This window comes from Sceloporus occidentalis, unplaced genomic scaffold (genome assembly GCF_023333645.1).
Source record: "Sceloporus occidentalis isolate IW3139 unplaced genomic scaffold, rSceOcc1.0.p SCAF_18, whole genome shotgun sequence".
Lineage (NCBI taxonomy): Eukaryota > Metazoa > Chordata > Lepidosauria > Squamata > Phrynosomatidae > Sceloporus > Sceloporus occidentalis.
Genome location: NW_028316998.1, coordinates 243957 through 267334, shown reverse-complemented (window position 1 = coordinate 267334; position 23378 = coordinate 243957). Strand labels below are relative to the sequence as shown.

At 38.2% G+C, this 23378-nt stretch overlaps 1 protein-coding gene across 1 annotated transcript in view; it reads left to right on the top strand.

Moving 5' to 3' along the window:
- Window positions 1-23378, top strand: part of AHRR (aryl hydrocarbon receptor repressor) — a 121896-nt gene that overhangs the window by 71799 nt on the left and 26719 nt on the right. The window contains exon 4 of the mRNA XM_089482269.1: window positions 8087-8176. Within this exon, the coding sequence (XP_089338395.1) occupies window positions 8087-8176 (90 nt within the window). The remainder of the gene's footprint in view (window positions 1-8086; window positions 8177-23378) is intronic.

Below are 23378 nucleotides of genomic sequence, written 5' to 3'. Positions count from 1 at the left end.
GCAGCATATCTCGGGGGGGGACAGTGGCAGCATATCTCGGAGGGGGGGAGGGGGACAGTGGCAGCATATCTCGGGGGGGAGGAGGAGGACAGTGGCAGCATATCTCGGGGGGGGACAGTGGCAGCATATCTCGGGGGGGAGGACAGTGGCAGCATATCTCGGGGGGGGAGACAGAGTGGCAGCATGTTTTTTTTGGTGCTTTTTTAAAGAAAAAAACTTTTTCTTTAAAAAGGCACCAAACTTTTAGGGTGCGGCCTATATACGGGGGCGGCCTATATCTGAGCCAATACGGTATATAATGTGGAAAAATAGGCAGGATAATTCATGCAGATGCCCCTTACTTTAAGATAAAGCATGATTCAAGGGAGTTACCGAAGGAGCAATTCCTAAATGTATTGTAGGCAGCAATTTAAAACGATGGATGCTCCCATTTACAGCAAAAAATAAAGGTAATTTATAGAAATGATAGGGTTAAAAAGGGGGAACAAATGGATAATGAAAATATTTTTTCATAATATATATATATATTTTTAATTTGGCTATACAAATTACAAAGGATTTAAAATGATCCCACCAGAGTCCTAAACACCTGCCACATTTTAATCAATAGAGTGTCATTGGCTGAACAATACTGTTCTATGAAGCATTTACATACAGTTTCTGCAGCAATTAACAATACGTTCCAACAAATCCAGGCTTGTTGCACATCTGCTACTGTGTGCTTAAATATGTCACTAATTTATTATGCCTTGTCTTCCTACTGTAAAATTCATGGGAAATGCAGTGGAATAATCCTCTTTTGTAGCATATGATATTTTTTTAAAATACTATAGTATAAAGTATTATGGTAGAAAATATTCCCTTTTAAAAATAATTAGAGAACAGTATTTTATGTACTACAAACAATATGTTGTATTTACCACCCATTAATTACCGTATTTTTCGCTCTATAAGACGCACCTGCTGATAAGACGCACCTAGATTTTAGAGGAGAAAAAAAAGGAAAAAATATTTTGAGCTAAAAAATGGGCTAAAATATTTATTACAATAACTGAATAAGCTATGAACACAGTAAGACACACACAGTAAGACACACACAGACACAGTAAGACACACACAGACACAGTAAGACACACACAGACACAGTGAGACACACACACACACACACAGTAAGACACACACACACACACAGTAAGACACACACAGTAAGACCTCCCTCCCTAACCCCCCTTCTCAGTATCTCCCCGCTAACTCTCTAACCCCCCCTTCTCAGGATCTCCCCTCTAACTCCCTAACCCCCCCTTCTCAGGATCTCCCCCCCCCGCCCCGGTCACTTACCTTAAACTCCTGTGTTGGAAGCGTGAGGCGTTTGTCTCGGGTGCCGGCGCTTCACTGCTGAGCGCCGGCGTCTGACGTCATATGCCGGCGCCCAGCGTAAAGCGCCGGCACCCGAGACAAACGCTTCCAACACAGGAGTTGAAGCGCTGAGGCAGGCGGCAGTGGCGGCGGCCGCCGCCAGCAAAGGATTCCTGTATATCTGTCAGGCAGGGGGGCCCGAGAGTTGCCGAGCGGTTGTCTTCAGCAACCGCTCGGCACCCCTTGGGCCCCCCTGACTGGCAGAAATCCAGGACTCCTCTGCTGGCGGCCGCCGCCGCCTGCCTCAGTTGCGACCCCGGATTTATCGGCGTATAACACGCAGGTAGGGTTTAAGCTCCGGATTTTAGTTAAAAAAGTGCGTGTTATACGCCGATAAATACGGTATATCGTTGCCCCCCCCCCTCCCCCCCCCCCCTCCCTGCCTGCATCTTCGCTCCATAAGACGCGGCTGATTTTTCATCCTACTTTGGGAGGAAAAAAACTGCGTCTTATGGAGCGAAAAATACGGTATATAATATTTGCTTGTACATTTCCAAAATATTGTAGTCCTTCCCTTAGAGCCCGTTATACCATTTTCTCATGTGTCTACCCTTTGGGTGAAACATTGAAGGTTTTGTAGGCATCAAGCCTTGGAATAAATAAATTGTCTTGCCAATGTTCAGAACTATTGGATATGTTAACTTTAGGTACAGATCATGTGATATGGCTTGAAAATCAAGATTCCATGCCTTGTAAGAAAAGTTAGATTGACATTTATGAACCATAATAATGTCTTTATTTATTCCTTGTGTATCATTCACAAACTAGTTGGTAAAGGAGTACAGTAGAAGCTTTTACCATTGCAGGCTTAATTGTGTTGAGTGTAAGTAGCAGGTGCAGCTTTCGTGACTTTACATAATTGGATATACATATTAAACAAGAATGTAATCCAATATTTAAAAGCCAAGTCTGTAAAATCAGAAGAAAAAGGAGTATCTTTTAATACGAGAAATTAAAAACTTTATGGAGAATTTGAAAGAAAGAAAAACAAACAAACATTCTAGGCATATTTGACTAATTCCCCCTCATCGTATTTCAAGTGCTGTCTGGAGCGAGTTCCCCCCGGATCACATGTCAAGAGACATTTCTGTAGTGTGATCAAAGCCATTTAGCGGTTGGAATTATGGAATAGTTATCCATTATAATTATATCAATAAACGCTGTCACACAGTGTTACAGTCAGCTTCCTGATAAAACGTGAATCTGAAATAACAAATGCTATGGCATAGCCTAAGAATGTAGAAGGAATACCTAGATTTGTCAGAGACACCTTTTACTAAGCATAGAAAAAAGTTGCAGTCTACATTCCCAGTCCGTTTGTTTTATATATCTGTTTTACTTATTTTAAAACAATATCTGATATTTCTTATTTATTTGAAAACAATGGTTGCATTTTCATAAAATAGATCTCTTGTTCTGTTGTATATAGTATGGTAACTTCGACTATCAGTACTCCTTGGAGTACTTGATTGGAAAAGATTGAGAAACACTGGCTTAGACTTAAAGTAGGAAGAACTGAAAGACATATGCTTTGCACCTGTATATAATATGCACCCACGCATCAAAATATGAAAGAATGCATATGTAAACTTTTGACTGTTAAATATATCATTGATGCATTTTTATGCTTATGTAGCGCCAACCAAATTGTTGGCAGATGTATAGATATTGGAATATTCAAAGTCGACAGCAGGTATGTGATATCCATTCCAAATATAGGATTGACTTTAATTACAGGGAAAAACGTTAATGGCAGTAGTTAATACCTATTTGAAAACAGGTTTACAGTGATAATATGTGTCAAAAAATCTGGGCGTTTGCATTCCAAGTTTCTTCCAGCAATAGGGACATGCATTGATCAAAATGCATTGGACAACATAATTCAGAGAAATGAATTTGTGTGTTTGTGGTTTTGTATTGTACAATGAGAAACATGATGAGAGAAACCAATTCCCCTTTCTCCCTTTAGAAACTATATATACGAGTATATATATATAGATATATATATATATGTATATATACTTTACATGTGTATTACAGTATATTGTATACAATTGTTTTTACTGTGGAGAAGTAGTTGATAACTGTGTTTTGACATATTTGGATCCATCAACTAATAACCAGGGTTCTCTGTCATATTAAATCCTTCATTCTTTATTAGTGCAGTTATTGTAATACATTTCGTATTTATTTTCGTTGTCATAAAGCATGCCAAATGGAAATATTCCAGTGACATTCTTCATTCATTATACAAAGCCTAATACTATTTTGTCTACAGGATTGGTGCTTGATGTGATCTGGATTGACTGACAATTATTCCATATTCCAGACACATTCTAGACATTTGTGGGTGTATATACAGTATCTCACAAAAGTGAGTACACCCCTCACATTTTTGTAAATATTTTATTATATCTTTTCATGTTAAACACTGAAGAAATGACACTCTGCTACAATGTAAAGTAGTGAGTGTACAGCCTGTATAACAGTGTAAATTTGCTGTCCCCTCAAAATAACTCAACACACAGCCATTAATGTCTAAACCTTAGCAACAAAAGTGAGTACACCCCTAAGTGGAAATGCTCTTAAAAATAACCATCGTCTTATATTCAAGGTCATCATCTAATCAGACCTCAAATAGAGGTCTGACTATAAGACTAAGATCCAGATCCCCTGCAGCGCTGCAGGGGATCCTCCTCTCCGGCAGCCGGAGGAGGTCTGTTCAATGCGCAAAGACAACCTCCGCTGCTGTCCGTACTTTCACCGGGGCTTCTATGGTGGCGCACCAGAAGGTCATGTGATGCAAATAAGGGGGAAAAGGCATATCTGGGGGGGCAGAGTGGCATATAAGGCATATCTGGGGAGCAGATGTGCATAACTGGGGCAGATTGGCAAATAAAAGGAAATAAAACGTCATAATTTTATTAAATATGAATTTTTTTTTACATGTGAATCAATATTTACTAGAAAAACTTTTTTCCTATAGAGTAGTCTTATATTTAGGCTTTTTCTTTTTTTCCTAAATTAATATTAAAATTTGGGGGGGATCATCCTCTAATCGCGCAAATACGATATTACATATATAACTCAGCCTATCAGGAGGGGCTTCTGAATTCTCAGGCAATCAGGAGAGTTGAGAAGTCTCTCCTGATTGGCTGAGACCTCCTTCACTCAGACTCCTCATTCCGGATCTCTCCAGTAACTGCCCCATTAAGCAGAAGTGCAATGGGAATCTTGATCAACCAATAGGTTTTTTGCCTCTGGTTTCGATGGGCTGTTGTGCTTACACATTACCTCCCAAGTGCTTCATATTAGGATTCTCTGATGAACCTCTTTTAAAGCAGCTCATAATGTTTCCAGGGCTACATGTGTATCCAGTGCTCTATGGACCTAGAAGTCACAAAAGTACAACTTTTAAAGAAACATTGGAAAATGTATTTATAATATAAATTATGCAAAAAAAATACATAAACATTTTCTTCTAAATACCTTACTCCCTTACATAGATACAGTAGCTACATCCAAATTCACAAAGTCACTTTGGTAAAGCCCTGCCCTCATGCCAAGCCTCCAACCACACTACATGTGACTTAATACTGATTAGATCTACAAATGTTGGCAAATCTACCTATACCTTTTTGCATTACATTTCAGTTCTTTGAACAGAACAGAACATTTCAAAGCTTGGTTCTCCCCAATCATTTTCAACATGGTGTTTCTGGTGGTTTAGCTCCAGGCATAGACTGCATAATCTAGCACATTATCTACGTCTGCACCTCTGCACTCTCCTTGAGACTTTAGCTTTAATCTGATATTCAAACCTATATGAGCGTACCTTGACTCGAGTATGCTTAATGGATATTAAACTCCATCAAAGTTCATGACCTTACTGGGCACACCCAGCCTCTGGCTACCTGGAGCAATCCCTCTTGTGGTAGTAGGTGGACCAGTCTACTGACATCAGTAGGCAGATCTGCTGACATCAGTGAATGGTCTGCTAACTTACCCAAATTGGAAAAATTGTAACATTGTAGAAGGGGACCTCAGAGACCCAGAGACGCAGCGCTTCACCCGGAGTCTTCGGGCAAAAAAACAGAGTTCACATGGATGTCAATGGCACCTTTGATGTGATGAGATGTAAGAATCATAGTTTGAAAGACATTAGAATGTTTATGGGTGAAATATATGAGAGTTCTTTTGCTATGAGTCTTATTGCTATTTATGAGATAGTGTAACAAAGAGTCAAATAGAAGCAAATTTACATAAAGTTGCAAGACACTTTGCATGTCTAAAATATTTTTAAAGCCCTTCAATCAGCCCTCTGGCCGTGAAATCTCTGGATGGACATTTCATGCAACATATATCATGCTTACTTTTAAGCCTGACAGATTGTACATGGAAGGACATGAACGATATGTATAACCTATCAACACAAGTGACGAGTGTAACATTTTCAGCTGTTTTAAAGATATATTAACATCCCGTTGCTTTCGTGCATAGATCATTTTAGCTCCCAGTATGCAATGGCGCTCCTCTTTTTAAGTTGGCATTTTATTCATTATTTTTCTTTCAGTTTTTTTAAGGAAGAATTTCTCATTCTGATCTCCCTGTCTGCTGAATGCATAGTGATTAGGATACAAGGCTTTGCAGCCCTGCATTTCTGATCAGAGCCGGACCCTTTAGGGTCTCTATTCTGAGGATCAGTGTTTCCCATGATGTTGACAGTAACATTGCAGGAAGCAAATGCCAAACTTTTGTTCTGGCATTCAGACACAGTAAATGTAATGTAGTAAGTGTAAGGTGATGGTAGCTACTGCCAATAGAGGGGAGATTGGTCTGTCATTAGATTATATCAAGTGGATTACGCATGCTGAGTGCCAGTGTGGGGGGTAATTAAATAATTGCATCAGGGACCATTTGCACATCTTTTCCTCTGTACTGTTTTCTTCTTTATTGCTAGCATTTAATTTGGCAAGTGACAATATGAGTTAGAGGATGATGCATAAAAATGGATGTATCATATTTACCAAAAGCTATGATTTCTTATAGAATTATCAGATTTTTGGCAATAAAACCTTTTCTTTATTCATTTAAGAAATGTGATTTGAAGATTTTGTGCTTATGATGTTGAGATTAATACAGTAGATGGAAATAAGTATTATTAGTACATTCTAAATGTGATTTCATGAGGTTAAATGCCAGTGTGACATCCAAAGGAGCAATACATCACATTCTAAATACATAGACATTAATATGTAGTTGCCCCCCTCCCCTGGCCGCTATAACAATGCTTTCCACAAGATTTGCCTATTTATCCAGCAGAGCATTTGTGAGATCAGGCACTGATGTTGGATGAGAAGGCCTGGCTCGCAATCTCCGTTGCAGTTCATCCCAAAGGTGATGGTTTGATGGTGTTGAGGCCAGGGTTGTGTGCGGCCAGTCAAGTTCTTCCACACTAAACCATCCAACTATGGCTTTATGGACCTTGTTTTGTGCACTGGGGCACAGCCATGCTAGAATAGAAAATGGCCTTCCCCAAACTGTTCCCACAAAGTTGGAATGCTAAAGGGGACTTACCAAGACACTTTGGACAATGCTATGCTTCCATCTGTGTGGGAACAGTTTGGGGAAGGCCCTTTTGTATTCCAGCATGACTGTGCCCCAGTGCAAAACATTTAAGGACCAGACATTAAATATGCTCTTAAAAAATGGTACCAGATTATCATCTGTAGTTATTTTTAGGGTTGGTCACTTTATCACAAAGGGGAGCATACTTTTGTGTTTGTAAATACTGAGATACTGAAATTACAGTATTACATAGATGCCTCTATTTTGAGATCTGGAAGTTAATATGTTCACAAAAAAGAGGAGAACCAGTTGTGCAACTTGATGTATCAAAGGAAATATAAATTTGATATTTGAGTGTTCCAATAACCCATGTACAAGAGAGATACAAAAAGATTTTTTTTTAAATCTAGCAGACATTACTGTAAGTCTTTCCAGTTGAATGTCTCCCATCCTACCCATTCCATATTGCCATATGACCAACTGGCACATACATGACTGGTATAAAATGCCCTGTTGTGTGTATCTTCTTTTGGATCCAAGTGAAGTAGTGTATCAGAAGATGCTACTGCATAGGGTGAAAGTAGAACTTATTTGTGGTTATACACAATATCTAAAATGTGCACAAAATAATTCAGTGATGCGATAACCACCTTTTACATGACTGTTAATAACTAATTATAGAATTAATTGGTATACAATGTCATGAGGGCCTACCTGGGCACCAAACATCCTTGTGAGCCTCCTATGACAAGGACACATTATATGTGGAAGGATGCAATAACTGTGTTCACTTTCCTATACAATTCCCTGCTATTTCAGCTTCACACTCGTTACTGTATAGTCATGGACACAATTTTCCCACTTGTCTGTTTTCTTTGAGTTTTAATGTTTTCCAGATGCAGCTTATTAAAAGTGTTTTGTCAGTCCATGATACTCTACTTAAAAAGGTCTTTTCTTGATCTTCCAAAAGCAATAAATTCCAGGACTAAAATAACCATTAGCAACCTGAATGTTGTCAATTAAAAGTGAGGATATTACACATTTTCTTCCTTTACTAGTAATTGAAATTAACTCTTGCGTATCCTGTTTTGTTCTTCCATAGTCCCTAAATGGATTCGCTCTGGTTGTGAGTACAGAAGGCATGATATTCTATGCTTCATCTACAATATTAGACTATTTGGGCTTTCATCAGGTAAGTTCTTTAGTTATCTGCACAGTCAATGTAATCACCTATTATTGTCTAAAAAAACATTTAAAATAATAATTTGCATTGTTTTATGATAAATTATGTGGGAGAAAATCAGAAAATTCTAATCCTCCTATTTAAATCTCAAATTGTTTCTCATCTTCTGGCCAGAGGAAGGATGCTGTTGGAGCTAATCCATGTGCTGTGATAATCTCTATCACTTCTCACCACTGTAAAGCAAACCCAGAGAACTACATGGACTGTTGCCAGCAAACATTTTTATTCTCCTGCTGACACATAATAGGATTGTATTGGTTATATAAAATGACAAGGAAAATTATTACACATGGACTGAAATGTGTGATATTATATATAATTATATACAGTATCTTACAAAAGTGAGTACACCCCTCACATGTTTGTAAATATTTTATTACATATTTTCATGTGACAACACTGAAGAAATGACACTCTGCTACAATGTAAAGTAGTGAGTGTACGGCCTGTATAACAGTGTACATTTGCTGTCCCCTCAAAATAACTCAACACACAACCATTAATGTCTAAACCATGGCAACAAAAGTGAGTACACCCCAAGTGGAAATGCCCAAATTGGGCCCAATTAGCCATTTCCCCTCCCAGGTGTTATGTGACTGGTTATTGGAAGTTCAACATGGCACCTCATGGCAAAGAACTCTCTGAGGATCTGAAAAAAAGAATTGTTGCTCTACATAAAGATGGCCTAAGCTATAAGAAGATTGCTAAAACCCTGAAACTGAGTGAGCTGCAGCACAGTGGGCAAGACCATACAGCGGTTCCACAGGACAGGTTCCACTTAGAACAGGCCTCGTCATGGTCGACCAAAGAAATTGAGTGCACGTGCTCAGCGTCATATCCAGAGCTTGTCTTTGGGAAATAGACATATGAGTACTACCAGCATTACTGCAGAGGTTGAAGGGATGGGGGGGTCAGCCTGTCAGTGCTCAGACCATACGCTGCACAATGCATCAAATTGGTCTGCATGGCTGTCTAAAGATGATGCACAAGAAAACCCGCAGTTTGCTGAAGACAAGCAGACTAAGAACATGGATTACTGGAAATAGGACAAAACAATTAAATAATATTATATATATATATATATATATATATATGATTAACAGCAATCACATTCCTTTCATGCCCAGGCATACCCAGATTCCAGGATTTACTCGCAGACTTGGCATGATAGGAGTATGATTGCCCTATCTACCCCTTCTCACTCTCTTCTGCCCTATCTACCCCTTCTCACTCCCTTCTCCCTATCTACCCCCTTTCTCCTGTCTCACTCCCTTCTCCCTATCTACCCCCTCCTAACTATCTACCCTTTCCCTCTTTGAAGTTCACTTACCTTTCAGGAGTCCTGCGGTGGGGGTGCAAGGCCTCTGCCTCCCAGCTCTGTATGGAACAGTATAGAGTGATGGGAGTTATGATGTACTTTTAGAGCATAATAAGATCATGAAAAAGACATTGGAAATGGTACAGCATAACACCCATCACTCTCACACACTTACCAATCCACACATATACCAATCCACACGTATACCAATCCACACATATACACTAATCCACACATATACACTAATCCACACATATACACTAATCATCACATATATACCAATCCACACACATACCAATCCACACATTTTTACCAATCCACACGTATACCAATCCACACGTATACCAATCCACACATATATACCAATCCACACATATATACCAATCCACATTTACCAATCCACACTTATACACTAATCCACACATATATACCAATCCACACATATACACTAATCCACACATATATATACCAATCCACACATATACACTAATCCACACATATATACCAATCCACACATATATACCAATCCACACACATATATATACCAATCCACACACATATATATACCAATCCACACACATATATATACCAATCCACACACATATATACCAATCCACACATATATACCAATCCACACACATATATATACCAATCCACACACATATATATACCAATCCACACACATATATATACCAATCCACACACATACACTAATCCACACATATATACCAATCCACACATATATACCAATCCACACATATATACCAATCCACACACATATATATACCAATCCACACACATATATATACCAATCCACACATATACACTAATCCACACATATATACCAATCCACACATATATACCAATCCACACATATACCAATCCACTCTCACTGAATGCTTTCCTACCTTTCCTCTTTTCTCCTTACAGCTCCTTTTCCTCCTCTTCGTTCTTCTGTCTTCTTCCGGGTCAGAGGGCACGGACAGCGGTGGGCGCGGCTTCAGTGTTGTGCGCCGGGATCTGACAACAAACCCCGGCGCACAGCAGCTGTTGCCGCGCGGATCACAAGGGAGCGGTATCGGAGGTCTTTAACAGACCTCCGGCTCCCTTGAGTGAGTTTAAGCCGGGTTCAAGGGAGATCCTTGAACCGGATTAAAATCACTCAAGGGAGCCGGAGGTCTGTTAAAGACCTCCGATACCGCTCCCTTGCGAGCCTGCTCCTCCAGCGGCGGACATTACTGTCCGTCTCTGGAGGGGTGCCGGGTGCCCCCCTGATGAGCGGCACGCTGCTGGCGGGAGCGGAACGCCATGGTGGCGTCGGACCCCACGGCGGCTGCGGACCCCGCGGCAGCGGCGTCGGACCGCGCGGCAGCGGCGGACCCCGCGGCGGCGCCCCCTGGAGTGTGGCGCCCTGTGCGGTCGCACAGGTCGCACACCCCAAAGGCCGGCCCTGACTGGAACCATGTCCTGTGGTCCGATGAGACCAAGATAAACGTATTTGGTTCAGATGGTGTATGTGGCGGCAACCAGGTGAGGAGTACAAAGACAAGTGTGTCTTGCCTACAGTCAAGCATGGTGGTGGGAGTGTCATGGTCTGGGCCTGCATGAGTGCTGCCGGCACTGGAGAGCTACAGTTCATTGAGGGATACTGAAGCAGAACATTATCCCCTCCCTTCGGAGGGGATATCAACCCCAAACACACCTCCAAGACGACCACTGCCTTGCTAAAGAAGCTGAGGGTAAAGGTGATGGACTGGCTAAGCATGTCTCCAGACCTAAACCCTACACACTCTATGGACAAAAGTATTGGGACAAATTATTCAATTTAGGTGTTACAATCAGACACATTGCCACAGATTTATAATATGAAGCACCTAGCCATGCAGTCTGCATTTACAAACATTTGTTTTGTGAGCTCAGTGAATTTACGTGTGGTACTGTTATAGGACACCACATTTGTAATAAGTCAGTTCATGAAATTTCATCATTGCTAGATATTCCACTGTCAGTATGTGGTATTACTGAAAAGTGGAAACCTTTAGGAACAGCAGAATGGCCACATAAAGTCGCAGAGCGGGGTCACGCTTCTATGTTTGACAGTCTAATGGACGAGTCTGGGTTTGGTGGATGCCAGTAGAACGTTAACTGCCCGACTGCATTGTGCCAACTCAAAAGTTTGTTGGAGGAGGGATAATGGTATGGGGCTGTTTTTCAGTGGTTGGGCCCCTTACTTTCAGTGAAAGGAAATATTTATCCTTTAGCATACCAATATATATTGGGAAATGCTATGCTTCTAACGTTCTGGGAACTGTTTGTAGAAGGCTCTTTTCTATTCCAGGAAGACTGTGCCCCAGTGCACAAAGCAAGGTCCATAAAGACATGCTTGGATGGGTTTGGAGTGGAAGAACTTGACTGGCTACACAGTGTCCTCACCTCAACCCCATCTAACACCTTTCAGATGAACTGGAACAGAGATTACGAGTCAGGCCTTCTCTTCCAACATCGTTGCCTGACCTCACAAATGCTCTACTGGATGAATGAGCAAAAGTTCCCACGCAAACACTTTAACATCTTGTGGAAAGCCTTCCTAGAAGAGTGGAAGCTGTTATAGCCAAAAAATTCCCTGTTGGTGTAATGGTCATGTGTCCCACTACTTTTGTCCATATATTGTATATACAGTATATAGACTGTCTGTGCTTAACCACTGGTGATTATGTGAGCTTATTAAAACAACTCACAAGAGCATTTGCAAAAAGCAGATTAAATGTTCAGTAAAAAATAATTGAAGGATTATCATTGGCTATAGATTATGCAATATTTGGATGCAGTGGTCAAGCAAATTAGAGATAATATGTATTTCAATTTTCGGAGCTGAAATGTTGCTATTATGGTATACCATAATACCCACACCCTCTTCCACTCTCATCCTGTATCCTGAGGGATACGGGTATCATATATTTAAAAATATCCCAACATCTCTCTCTCTCTAGAAAGGGGGGTTAAAAATGTGCATTAACCCTTTCAGGAAGGATGAAGCAATCCAACCAAAATAAAACAATGGCTACAATTTTTTGTCCAACGACTACAAACGGTTCCAAACTGCCGAATTGCATTTGCTCACCCTTTAGTAAGTAGAACCTAGCAATACTTGGAATTTATCTGTAAATGATGACTTCCACCACCCCAGTCGTCTTTTTAGCAATAGAAGTGAAAGTGCCACGATGGCATGAAGAATGCAAGTTGACCTCCCTCAGCCTCGACTCCTTCAGCCTCAACTCCCAGTTTTGTGTAATGTTATTATTTTATTATTCGAGGCGCTAAATTGAACTGTGGTGTTTTGTGGGCAATCTATGTGAGATAACCGCATTAAGGTTTGACTATAAAAATGTATTCCTTGACCTTTAATGTCCAGAATCCAGAAGTGGCAACAAGCTGTGCTTCGAGAAAGTGTTGAAAACCTCCATGTGCAACTTATCAACCTGTAGACATGCAATACTTGTCAAGCAAATAAAACACTTGAAAGCCATTTTAAATTTTTCGGCTTTCCTGCCAAATTGAAAATTTGTATTTGTCAAAAAACACAGATTTTTTTATAATTGGCACAATGTGGGTACAAGAACTAACAAATGAATGTTTCTGCTCAGCAGGAAAGCATTCACTTGAATTACATTTCAAGGGATTTGGAAGGTCTTGCTAGCCATAGTGATGAAGGGTTGTTGGCAGCTTGATGGCGCTGCTTAATATTTGGCCAACTTAATGTTATTTTTTTTTTACCATTTTAGTTTACAACACATGAACATTGAGTGAAAGTTCTTAGATTTGGAACGAGAAGCATCAATTATGCAAGATCCTAATGAAATAAGCCTTTAATAGTTAATTCCCCCAGCCTTCTGTACAACATATGCAAATTTTAATATCTTAACTTGGCTTTGTTGCCAAACTATGCATTTATCAGCTGAGTGAAAAATGCCTACATGATAAATGTTATAGCACGTTTTAAAGGTGGATGTAATACAAATGTGTATTTAATTAATTTAAGAAGATGATATGTCAGAATGCAGCTGACATTCTCCTTCTTGATTATTGGCTTATAAATAATATCTTATAAATAAACTATTGAAGGCAGATTGTTTGCCGTTTGCACTCACTGAGGTTAATAATTATTGCAGGAGAAGTGACAATTATTACTGCTATTGTGAGTATTAGCCTCTATTTTTTTGGAAAAAAATAAATGCATCTCCCATTATTAGGATGTGCCTACTTTTGCCACTTCAACAACGCAATGTAAAGTTGAGGTTGATGGGACAGTTGACACCTTTTCGGGTCCTAGCCCCATAGTTAAATATAGTCCAATTTTTCAATCAACAGTAATAACCACTAATATATGTGCTATGCAAACTCATTCAGTATGCAAATGTATTCTACATGGTCTGACTTATTGCATGGCCAATCCATCAGTATGCTAATTATGCCATCTGCACCATAATTATGTGTTTGATCGGTGTAATTTCCTTCATTGCTGGTCAGTGGTGTTAACATTTAGATATTTAATATTGTGTTTTACCCAGTGGAATGGAAAATCTAACTGGATGCATTTAACCATCTGCTTTTTCACATGAATATTCATGGATTCTGTTTTTTCTGCTTAACTTTAAATGGGGTGCTATGTGAACTTCAGACGTCTTACTTTTCAGGGACAGTGGAAAGAACTTATGAAGGCTAAATTATTAATAATTCTGCTGTACCCTGCAAAGCCCAGGTGTGTAAGACATGTATTGCTTACTAGGGATGTAAAAAAGGAAAACTTCAAAATTAATATTCTTCTCTGGTTTAGGGTGACTTTGGTCACTGGGTGGATTGCACAGGACAGCACCAAAATAATGCGCCTTAATGGCATAATAGGGCAGACTGTGTCTGCAACTGCTCGGAAGGGGGGGCAAACAGAGTTTGCTAGTTAAAACCCTATGGGGTAAGCCCATCAAGAACATGTTACTTACTGGCGTATCCCATTTACTTTATTAACAAGTAAAAGCTCCCCCTACACAAACATAGTAACATACTTACATGCACACAGTAACATATTTACAAAGACATATACGGTTATATACTAACATACCGACACATACATTAACTTACACACAGTAACATATTTACACTCATGGTAACATACTTACTTAAACACACACACTCGCATTCTTACACACACAGTAATATACTCAAATGTGGCTAGACTATTGCAGGGTACAGGCCTATGTATCCAGCATGCTTTCCAAAGCCTTCGATCAGCTGCTTGAGTGGTGCACCAGGGTGCCTGATGGCTAGTCAAGATCTGTTGAGTACCCTGGTTAATATGAGGGCCATGTCAGTCGAAGCTTATAAACCTTTCCCTGTACAACTTGTGATCCACAACATTTGTTTTATTTATTTTGGGTCTCTTTCTCAACATCCAGAAACTGACTTTGACATGTGGCAGGAACATTCTTAGCCTAAAACATCTTGAGATTTGTGAGTCAGCTTGTAAAGTATGAAGTTCCAGTGAAATGAATAGTCAGTTCCAGCGCTGAGTCAGGGGATACCAATACCTAAATTAACCAGGCAAAGTGACTTAGAGGTTTGAATGATGATAGAAAAGACAATGGATAGATAACTGATCATTAAAAAAATAACTGATTAAGAAATTTTCTTGGGTGCTTTAGTTACATATGGGGGTGGTTGGCATGCTAGAAACATACAGTTTAGCAGAAGGGAAAAAAGATATGACAGCTATGAATGCCTTTTGATTATGTATGGTCAATTTGTTCTATTCCTGGAATAAATCCACAACCCAGCAATGATTTAACATTAGAAATGTCTTTTATTTCTAAAACACAGATCTTAAATTTAATCAAGCTATTTGGAAATACTACAGTTTATTTGTTTTATGGTTTTAGGATTTTTTTCACCCTCTTGATAGAAAGTTCCATTTCGTTGAAATCGCTAAATATTTCTACATCTGTTGACCATTATAATCATTAAAGTAACCATGTTCTTTCTAAGACAAGGGCCAAAGGCTAATGTGCTTTTTTCCTGTCCTTTCATGCCTTCTAACAATTTGCTTTGATATTAATATTTGAGCACAGGTTTCCTTCCACTTCACCCTGCTTTGCTCCGCACACACACAGACTCTTCCTCTCACCCATCCACACATCCCCAAACTTGCTGCATTGTCGTGCGTGTCAGCAGACATTGTTCTTTTTAAAAAGTTCAAAAGGCATCCTTATTGAGGCATTATATAATTATTCAGACATTTCCACTGGTTTAGTTGTTTCACATAATTGGAACTTTCCACGATTTTCCAAAAATACTAGTGGGGTATAACGTCTCTAATCCTCTCCCAGTCCATCAAATGCTATTCATTTGTAGTGGCATTCACGGAGAAAACTCAAGTCTGCTCATTAGCACAATGTTTTCCACATTTGCCAACTTGTCTTTCATATTCACCTAAGACAGCATGTACAATGTGTAGTGACCTTAATTCCCCTTGAAGGGTCAGTACCGCATGTTATATTTTTATATTATGCATTATACACACTGCCATTTAACTATGCTATTTCCATAAATGGAATTTAGCTGTATTTTACTGAATACCACCACCCATACCCTATTATCAATTTTGTTCATAGTGGTGCCTGATTAAGACCCTTCAGCAACAATGTATTCTGGCCTAGGCCGACAAAGGATGTACTATTAGGTCCTCTAAAACATACCCTTGATGACAGATTACACAGGAGATAGCTCGGCTGCCCGGGGTCTCCCGGGTTAGTGTAATGGAGCTCGGTGTGACCCTGGTAACACCAGTATAATGGAGAATGCCTGAACTTCTGTTTGGGCATTCTCTGCCTGCTGTTTCACTCCTGGCACCACCAGAAACAATATTGCATGTAAAAAAAAATTGCAAAAGGTAAAATAAATAATAAAAATAAAAAGGTAACATAAATAATAATAGATAATGAAAACAAATAAGGAAACTTTAAACGTTTTTTAAAAAAAATATAAAAATAGGTCCCCAACCACCTCATGAATCTCCATCTCCAATATAGCTTAAAAAAATAAATTTGTCCCCAATCCATAGTATATAAAAATTTAAGAAAAATATCCATGTGGATATTTTTGGGTACATTAGGCATTGAAATGGGGAATCATGGGTGAACAAATATATGCTAAAAATAGCGGTTAAGGAATACCTATCCACCAAATTCCTGCTTCAAGAACTATTTGGTCTGCTTTAATTTAGACCTTACATTTGTATTTCAGATAAGTAATTTAATGGATGCGATTTTCAGAAAAAGTGGCGACATATATTTCTGGTAACATATAAAGTATAAGAAAAACAGATCTGTGTGTAAGTGCATTCCTTTCAGTTCATCTGATTGTTTTGAGCAGTGTCATTTGTTTATGAAGCTAGATGACCAAGCTTAATACAAATACGCACATTGTAGGATTCAGTGAGTCAAACATGGCTTCAAAGCCAAATGTCCCTGCCCCTAAGCATGCTCTTTGGCACTATGATATGCCCACAATTGGGTATTTAAAGTTCTGTGGCCTTAAAAATATAAACAATGAGCGTTATTGATCTTCACTACTTCTGATCCTTTGCAATATGAATTTGTCCTGTAAGGGTTACCAGATAAGTTAAACAGCATTTACAAGCCGATTAGCTGGGATGTTGTATTGTTCTGCCAAAAAACTGTTGCCGTAGCCTCTATACAGCAGTTCTTCACTTCCTGAACAAATCTCTCATCACAGTAATGTCTAGTGGAACTACAGTCCAGCAATAAAACGGTTAAGAATGGCTTCTATAACAAAACACATTGCTTTGCATAGGAATACTTGATTCTCAGTGCACAAAGTAAACTGTATTTTCCTTCAGAAGAATATTCCTTTAACCCTTCAGCACTCAGAGGTTAAGAATGTGGAAAACCTTCTGCCAAACAGGTTGTAAGAACCTGGTTCTGTATTATTTTTCTCCCACCCAATTTCATGGAGATTTTATATAAATATAAAAAAACAATCATGTTGTAAGCAGCTATAAATTATCTTCTTCTTAAGTAGGAAAGAGACTTTATGTAGTTTGACACTAGATGGTTTACTAGGCGTATTTTTAAAGGATTGTTTGTTTCCTCAAAAATCTATTTAGAAGATGTGAGTAAACTTATAAAATGACATTGTTATCTTGTCATGGTGCCCTGGACTAGTAACATGTACCATGGAATATTTTTTGTGTGTTTCAATTAACTCTTCCTTTTCTCAAACTTGAGTTTTTTTGTGAAAACCTGTTTTGGTATATAAATGTATATATAGGTCATTTATAGGGAAAGAGCATAGCTGATGTACTTTCACAATATACCGTATTTGCTCGATTATAAGACGACCCTGATTATAAGACGACCCCCCAAAATCTGAATATTAACTTATGAAAAAAAGAAAAAGCCTGAATATAAGACGACCCTATAGGAAAAAAGTTTTACCAGTAAATGTTAATTCATGTAAACTATGTGAACAATTGTTTGTTAATAAAAGCTATGATTGAGAAAAATATTTTGTTTTTATTTCCTTTTTTTTTTCAACCTGCCCCCCCAGTTATGTACATCTGCCCCCAGGCTTGCCACTCTGCCCCAGAAATGCCTTATACCCCATATATGCCACTGTGCCCCATGATATGTCTTTTAACCCTCTAAATGCCACTGTTCCCCATGATACGCCTTTTAACCCTCTATATGCCACTGTGCCCCATGATATGACTTTTGACCTCCTATGTGCCACTCTGCCTCCAGAAATGCCGTATACCCCTATATGCTAGGATTGTATTGTGTAGAGCTCTACGCGATTGTATCGTGTAGAGCTCTACGTGATTGTATCGTGTAGAGCTCTACGCGATTGTATCGTGTAGAGCTCTACGCGATTATATCGCGTAAAGCTCTACACGCAGCCCGGACTAAGCACCGGGGACTCAGAAGCACCAGTAAGTGGGGGGGGCATAACACAGGAGGATCCAGGTCCCCTGCATCGCTGCGGGGGATCTGGATATTAGTCTCATAATCAGACCTATTTGAGGTCTGGTTATAAGACGATCCTGATTATAAAACGATTGTATTAGTGCTACAATCTAGGACTTTTTACTGTTAGGCAAAAAGAGAATTCCGAAAAAAATGTTTTACAATTGGTGCCTGAAATGAAGACATAACTGCACCCTTCATTTTTTTTGTCTGCCTGCCACTTTTCTTTGTCTTCTTCAAGTACTGCAGTTTTACACAACTGTCACCCGATACATCTGGTAAAGTTAAACGGAGCTGTTTTAAATAGTACTGGCTATGCCATGTGTTTTGTTCTTGCATTCGTTTTATAAGGGCATGTGTTCAGCCCCTTTGCGTGCCTGCGATCTGGAAAATATGGGGAGGTTAAATATTTGAAAAGGCATCTGTCATTCATGACAGAAAGCATAGGCTTGGCCTGGAAAAATGTAATGGCTAAATTGGGGATTTTGTATTTAGATTTGGGCCAGCAATGCTTTTTTGTTTCTCTCACGCAACAAACAGTGTGTTGTTTTCTGTAAGTTTACATGCTGTGGAATGGAAAAAAGCCTCATTCACTGATGCGCCAGGCCTATTAAGTTAGGAGAACAGGGCAATTCACTCTTGAATTCCAGCATTGTCATAGAAATGCTAATTTAAATAAATTCTGCATGTATCAATAAAGTATTTCAATATTTTCTATAAAATAAAAAAGGCAAGTTAATAAAATATAAAATAATATAAAAAAGAATTCCTTGCTTACTGTCCATCTGATATTTTGTCTATCAGATACATTGAACAGTCATTCTCCTCTACAAAAATCATTTGCTGTACACAAATTTGACAGTATCAAGAATAAAGCTAGATTAGAATTTGTTAGGTCCAAATGTTAACACAAACTGAAAGATTAATCGAAGATAGTTAAGCTTAGACACACTGAGAAACATGCCTTAGTGATGAAGTGAAAACAGCTGAAGTTAACCGTAAAATAGCAAATCCAATGCAAATAATGTAATCCGATAATCAGTATTTTTCTAGGTGGTATTTTACAGGACACATGATTAAAGCCATTGCTTAAATCTTTTGAAAAAATGTGGTTATCTGGTAAACAATGAATAATAGAGTCGAAACTATACAGAGCTTAAATATGTAAAGATTTTAATAAATTCTGTTCCAAACTTCTTACTGTAGATATACATTAAACAAGAGACACAAGTTAATACCCTCATGAGACAAATTATTTTGATTAGAAAATGAATTACGGTAATAGAAGAGTAATTGCTTGATGATAGCGGAATACATGCATAAAAATTGTTTGGCTGTTGTGAAAATATATTAATATGCATCTTGCCATTTACATCTAGAAAACGGAAATATCAATATTAGCTGCCATAAAATCCTAGGTTTAATGTGTACTTGTGCTTAATATACATGCTTAATTTAAACTTAAATGTTTAGGAAAATATTACATAGAGGTTCCGTACATGTGTATAATTGACAACCACTTTCTAAGCCTCTTAAAACAGGTAAAAAGCGTATTATATTATTTTTTTTCTAATAGTATGATTTTGTATTATTTTAAATAGTTTATGAATAATGAAGTAATAATATGCTTTCTCTTAAATACCATTTTAACAAATTAAAATGTGTTTAACATATAAATATATAACTAAGTTTACTTTAATTTTCCTTAAGACAATTTCACATATTATAATTATTATTATTTCATTAGTAATTACAATTACCAAAATGTATAAAAAGTCCCATATATGCCTGTACGTATTTAGAGGAACATCAAAGTATTTAGTTTAAAGGTTTCAGGTTCTCAGATGATTAATCACACACTATGATGAGCCTCAATACTGTGGTGCAATCATTAATACATTCTGTGCACACATGAGATAACGATACATATACAGTGTCCTCCACAAGCAAAGAAGGCTGTGGAAAATGTCTTCACAAAATACACAAAATACTTTGCTCTCATGGATATCAAACAATTGCAAACACAACACAGGTTTATTTTAAACAAAAATTAAAAAAATATGTGTTGCGCAAATATTGGCACCCTTTTAGTCAATACTTCAAATTTGCAAGGTCAGCGTTCCTCTTCAGTTCATCCCACAGGTTTTCTATTGGGTTCAAGTCAGGGGACTGGGATGGCTATGGTAGGATCTTGATTTTATGGTCAGTAAACCATTTTTGGTAAGTTTTGGATCATTGCCCTGCTGGAAGATCCAAACAGGGCCCATTTTAAGGTTTCTGACTGAGGCAGTCAAGTCAGATGTTAATTTAATATATGTTGATATGTGATGCCATGTATCCTAACAAAATTTCTAGGTCCTCTGGCAGAAAAATATCCACAAAACACTAAATAGCCACCACAATACTTAACTGTGGGCATGAGGTACTTTTCCATATGGCTGTGTGAGCCAAACCGCCTCTGGTGTTTATTGCCAAAAATCTCTATTTTGGTTTCATCTAACCATAGAACCCGATCGCATTTGACGTTCCAGTAATGTCTGGCAAACTGAAAATGGTTACGTTTGTTTTCGGATGAAAGTAGAGGCTTTTTTCTTGAAACCCTTCCAAACAACTTGTGTTGATGTGGGGGATGTCAGATTGTAGTTTTGGAGACTTTCTGACCCCAAGACGCAACTAACTTCTGCAATTCTCCAGCTGTGATCTTTGGAGATTTTTTGGCCATTGGAACCACCCTTTTCACAGTTCATTGAGACAATATAGACACACATTCCCTTTACGTTAATTCATAAAGTTTTCAGTTGATTGGAACTTCTTAATTATTGACCTGAAAATGGGCTATTTTCTTATATCCATATTATACCTATATTCCTTAGTCTTACCCATTGTGATAGTGATCCTATATGCTTATTCTGTAATTTCAGTTAATGATTGAAGAGTTAAAGCTGTGGATTATTTTGGTAGAGTCGTTTTCTTCTTTCCAAATGATCATCATTCATGGAACCATGAATAAAACATATGTAAAACTTAGAGCTACAGAATCTTTTCAAGTGTTGAGATTTTTCAATATTTAGCTTGTTATAAATAATATAGTTGTTTTGAATGAAGGATCTGTCAATATTGCAAGGGGTCTGCTTCTTAAATGTGGTAAGAGGCCCAGTGGGTGGTAACACTACATTAAGGCAGAAATCCCGCTGATTTTTTTTTTTCTTAGAATGACAAATTGCAACCAGGGAATTTATTGACTTGGATACAAGAGAAGTCTTCTGCCTGTGCGTGTTACTGATATAGAGTGTGCATCAGTGCTCTGGTGAACTGATGAGACAGCCTTGCTCTATAAAAGGAATATTATCACAAGAAAAAGTTTATTGTTTGAACAAATGAAAGTGGTAAACCTTGGAACTTACTTATTTTAACACTTTTGGAACTAAATTCAGCATTCAGAATATACTTCCTAGCACTGCGGAATGCTTCCCAGGAATAATTTTTTTTATCATTTTATCGTGGAACCGTAGTAAACTCATTACTAGACTCATTTATTAAGATATGCATAATACTATAATGTCTATCGGCTTTCTGTGAGGTCATATGTCTCTTTTTAGACTCATGCATTAAATCGTTTACAGTAAAACTTAAATGTTTTCTGAGCAGAATTAGGGTTCTAAAAACAAGAAAATGCTAAGCAATAAGCACTAAGAAACTTATAATGATAAGCTGCAAATCAGTGGTGAGGATCGTCAGACCACGCACTAAATGGGAGCTGCAGCTAATGTAAGAGATTGTTTAATACGCATTCTTTTAAAATAATAATAATAAGAGTACTCATAAAGATCAATGTCAGTGACCAAAACTTGTCAATTACAAGTTATTACAATGTAAAATTTTACAATATATATTTGATTTTTAAAATTTTTTAACCTAATAAAATGCTACGTGGCCACTGATTAATGACCATTTAGGTCACTGATCATTAACCAGTCTCACCAATCAATAGCCAGTGACAGTCTCATCATCTATTATAAAGTAAGTATAACCCAACCCTAACATGTAACCATACCTAACAGTATCACTATCCACTAACAGAACCCCAGCACTTTCCATTATGCTATCCCCTAACCCCTAAAATAACAGCTAGGTATATTGATTATGCTGTTAAATTAGTTATTTGAGTGCTAGTTGGTTTTGAGAAATCCAGATACTCATCCTGATACACCTAAGGATTGTGAAAAGGTAAAAGAAAAAACCCTCAATATCCCCTGTTTCTGTTAGACTTGTGATTGTGGTGGTCCATTTAGAAAAGGTAAACGGGTATCTTTGAGGTCCTTTTTGTGCTCTCAAATATATGGTTATTCTGATAATTAGGGTTAAAAATCACCCAAGAAAGTTAAAACCTCTTTGCAGTGTCTTGATTTGGGGGTTTCTTGTGCCTATGTAACTTTGACATACCACACATATGTGGTTTCTATGTGCTCAGGAGAAGTGTTCTTCCTGTCTCAGGTATCTCAGCATGCAGCACCCATCCCAAAAATGTGCCTGACGTGAAAAAGTATAGACCCCCCCAATTCTGTTTTTCTGTTAGATTTGTGTTTGTAGTGGGACACCTAAAGAGCTTAGTCCGGTGAATTTTAGTTTGTTTGGATTATTTTGGTATTTAGGGGTAGGTTTACCCCTAATAGCATAAACTTCACCTTCTTTATTTAACTATAAAAAAGTAAAACTGTTTTGCACTCTGGTCATGTGAACATGTAATGCTGACATACCACGCATGCGCTATCTATGAGCTCAGGAGATATGTGAGATT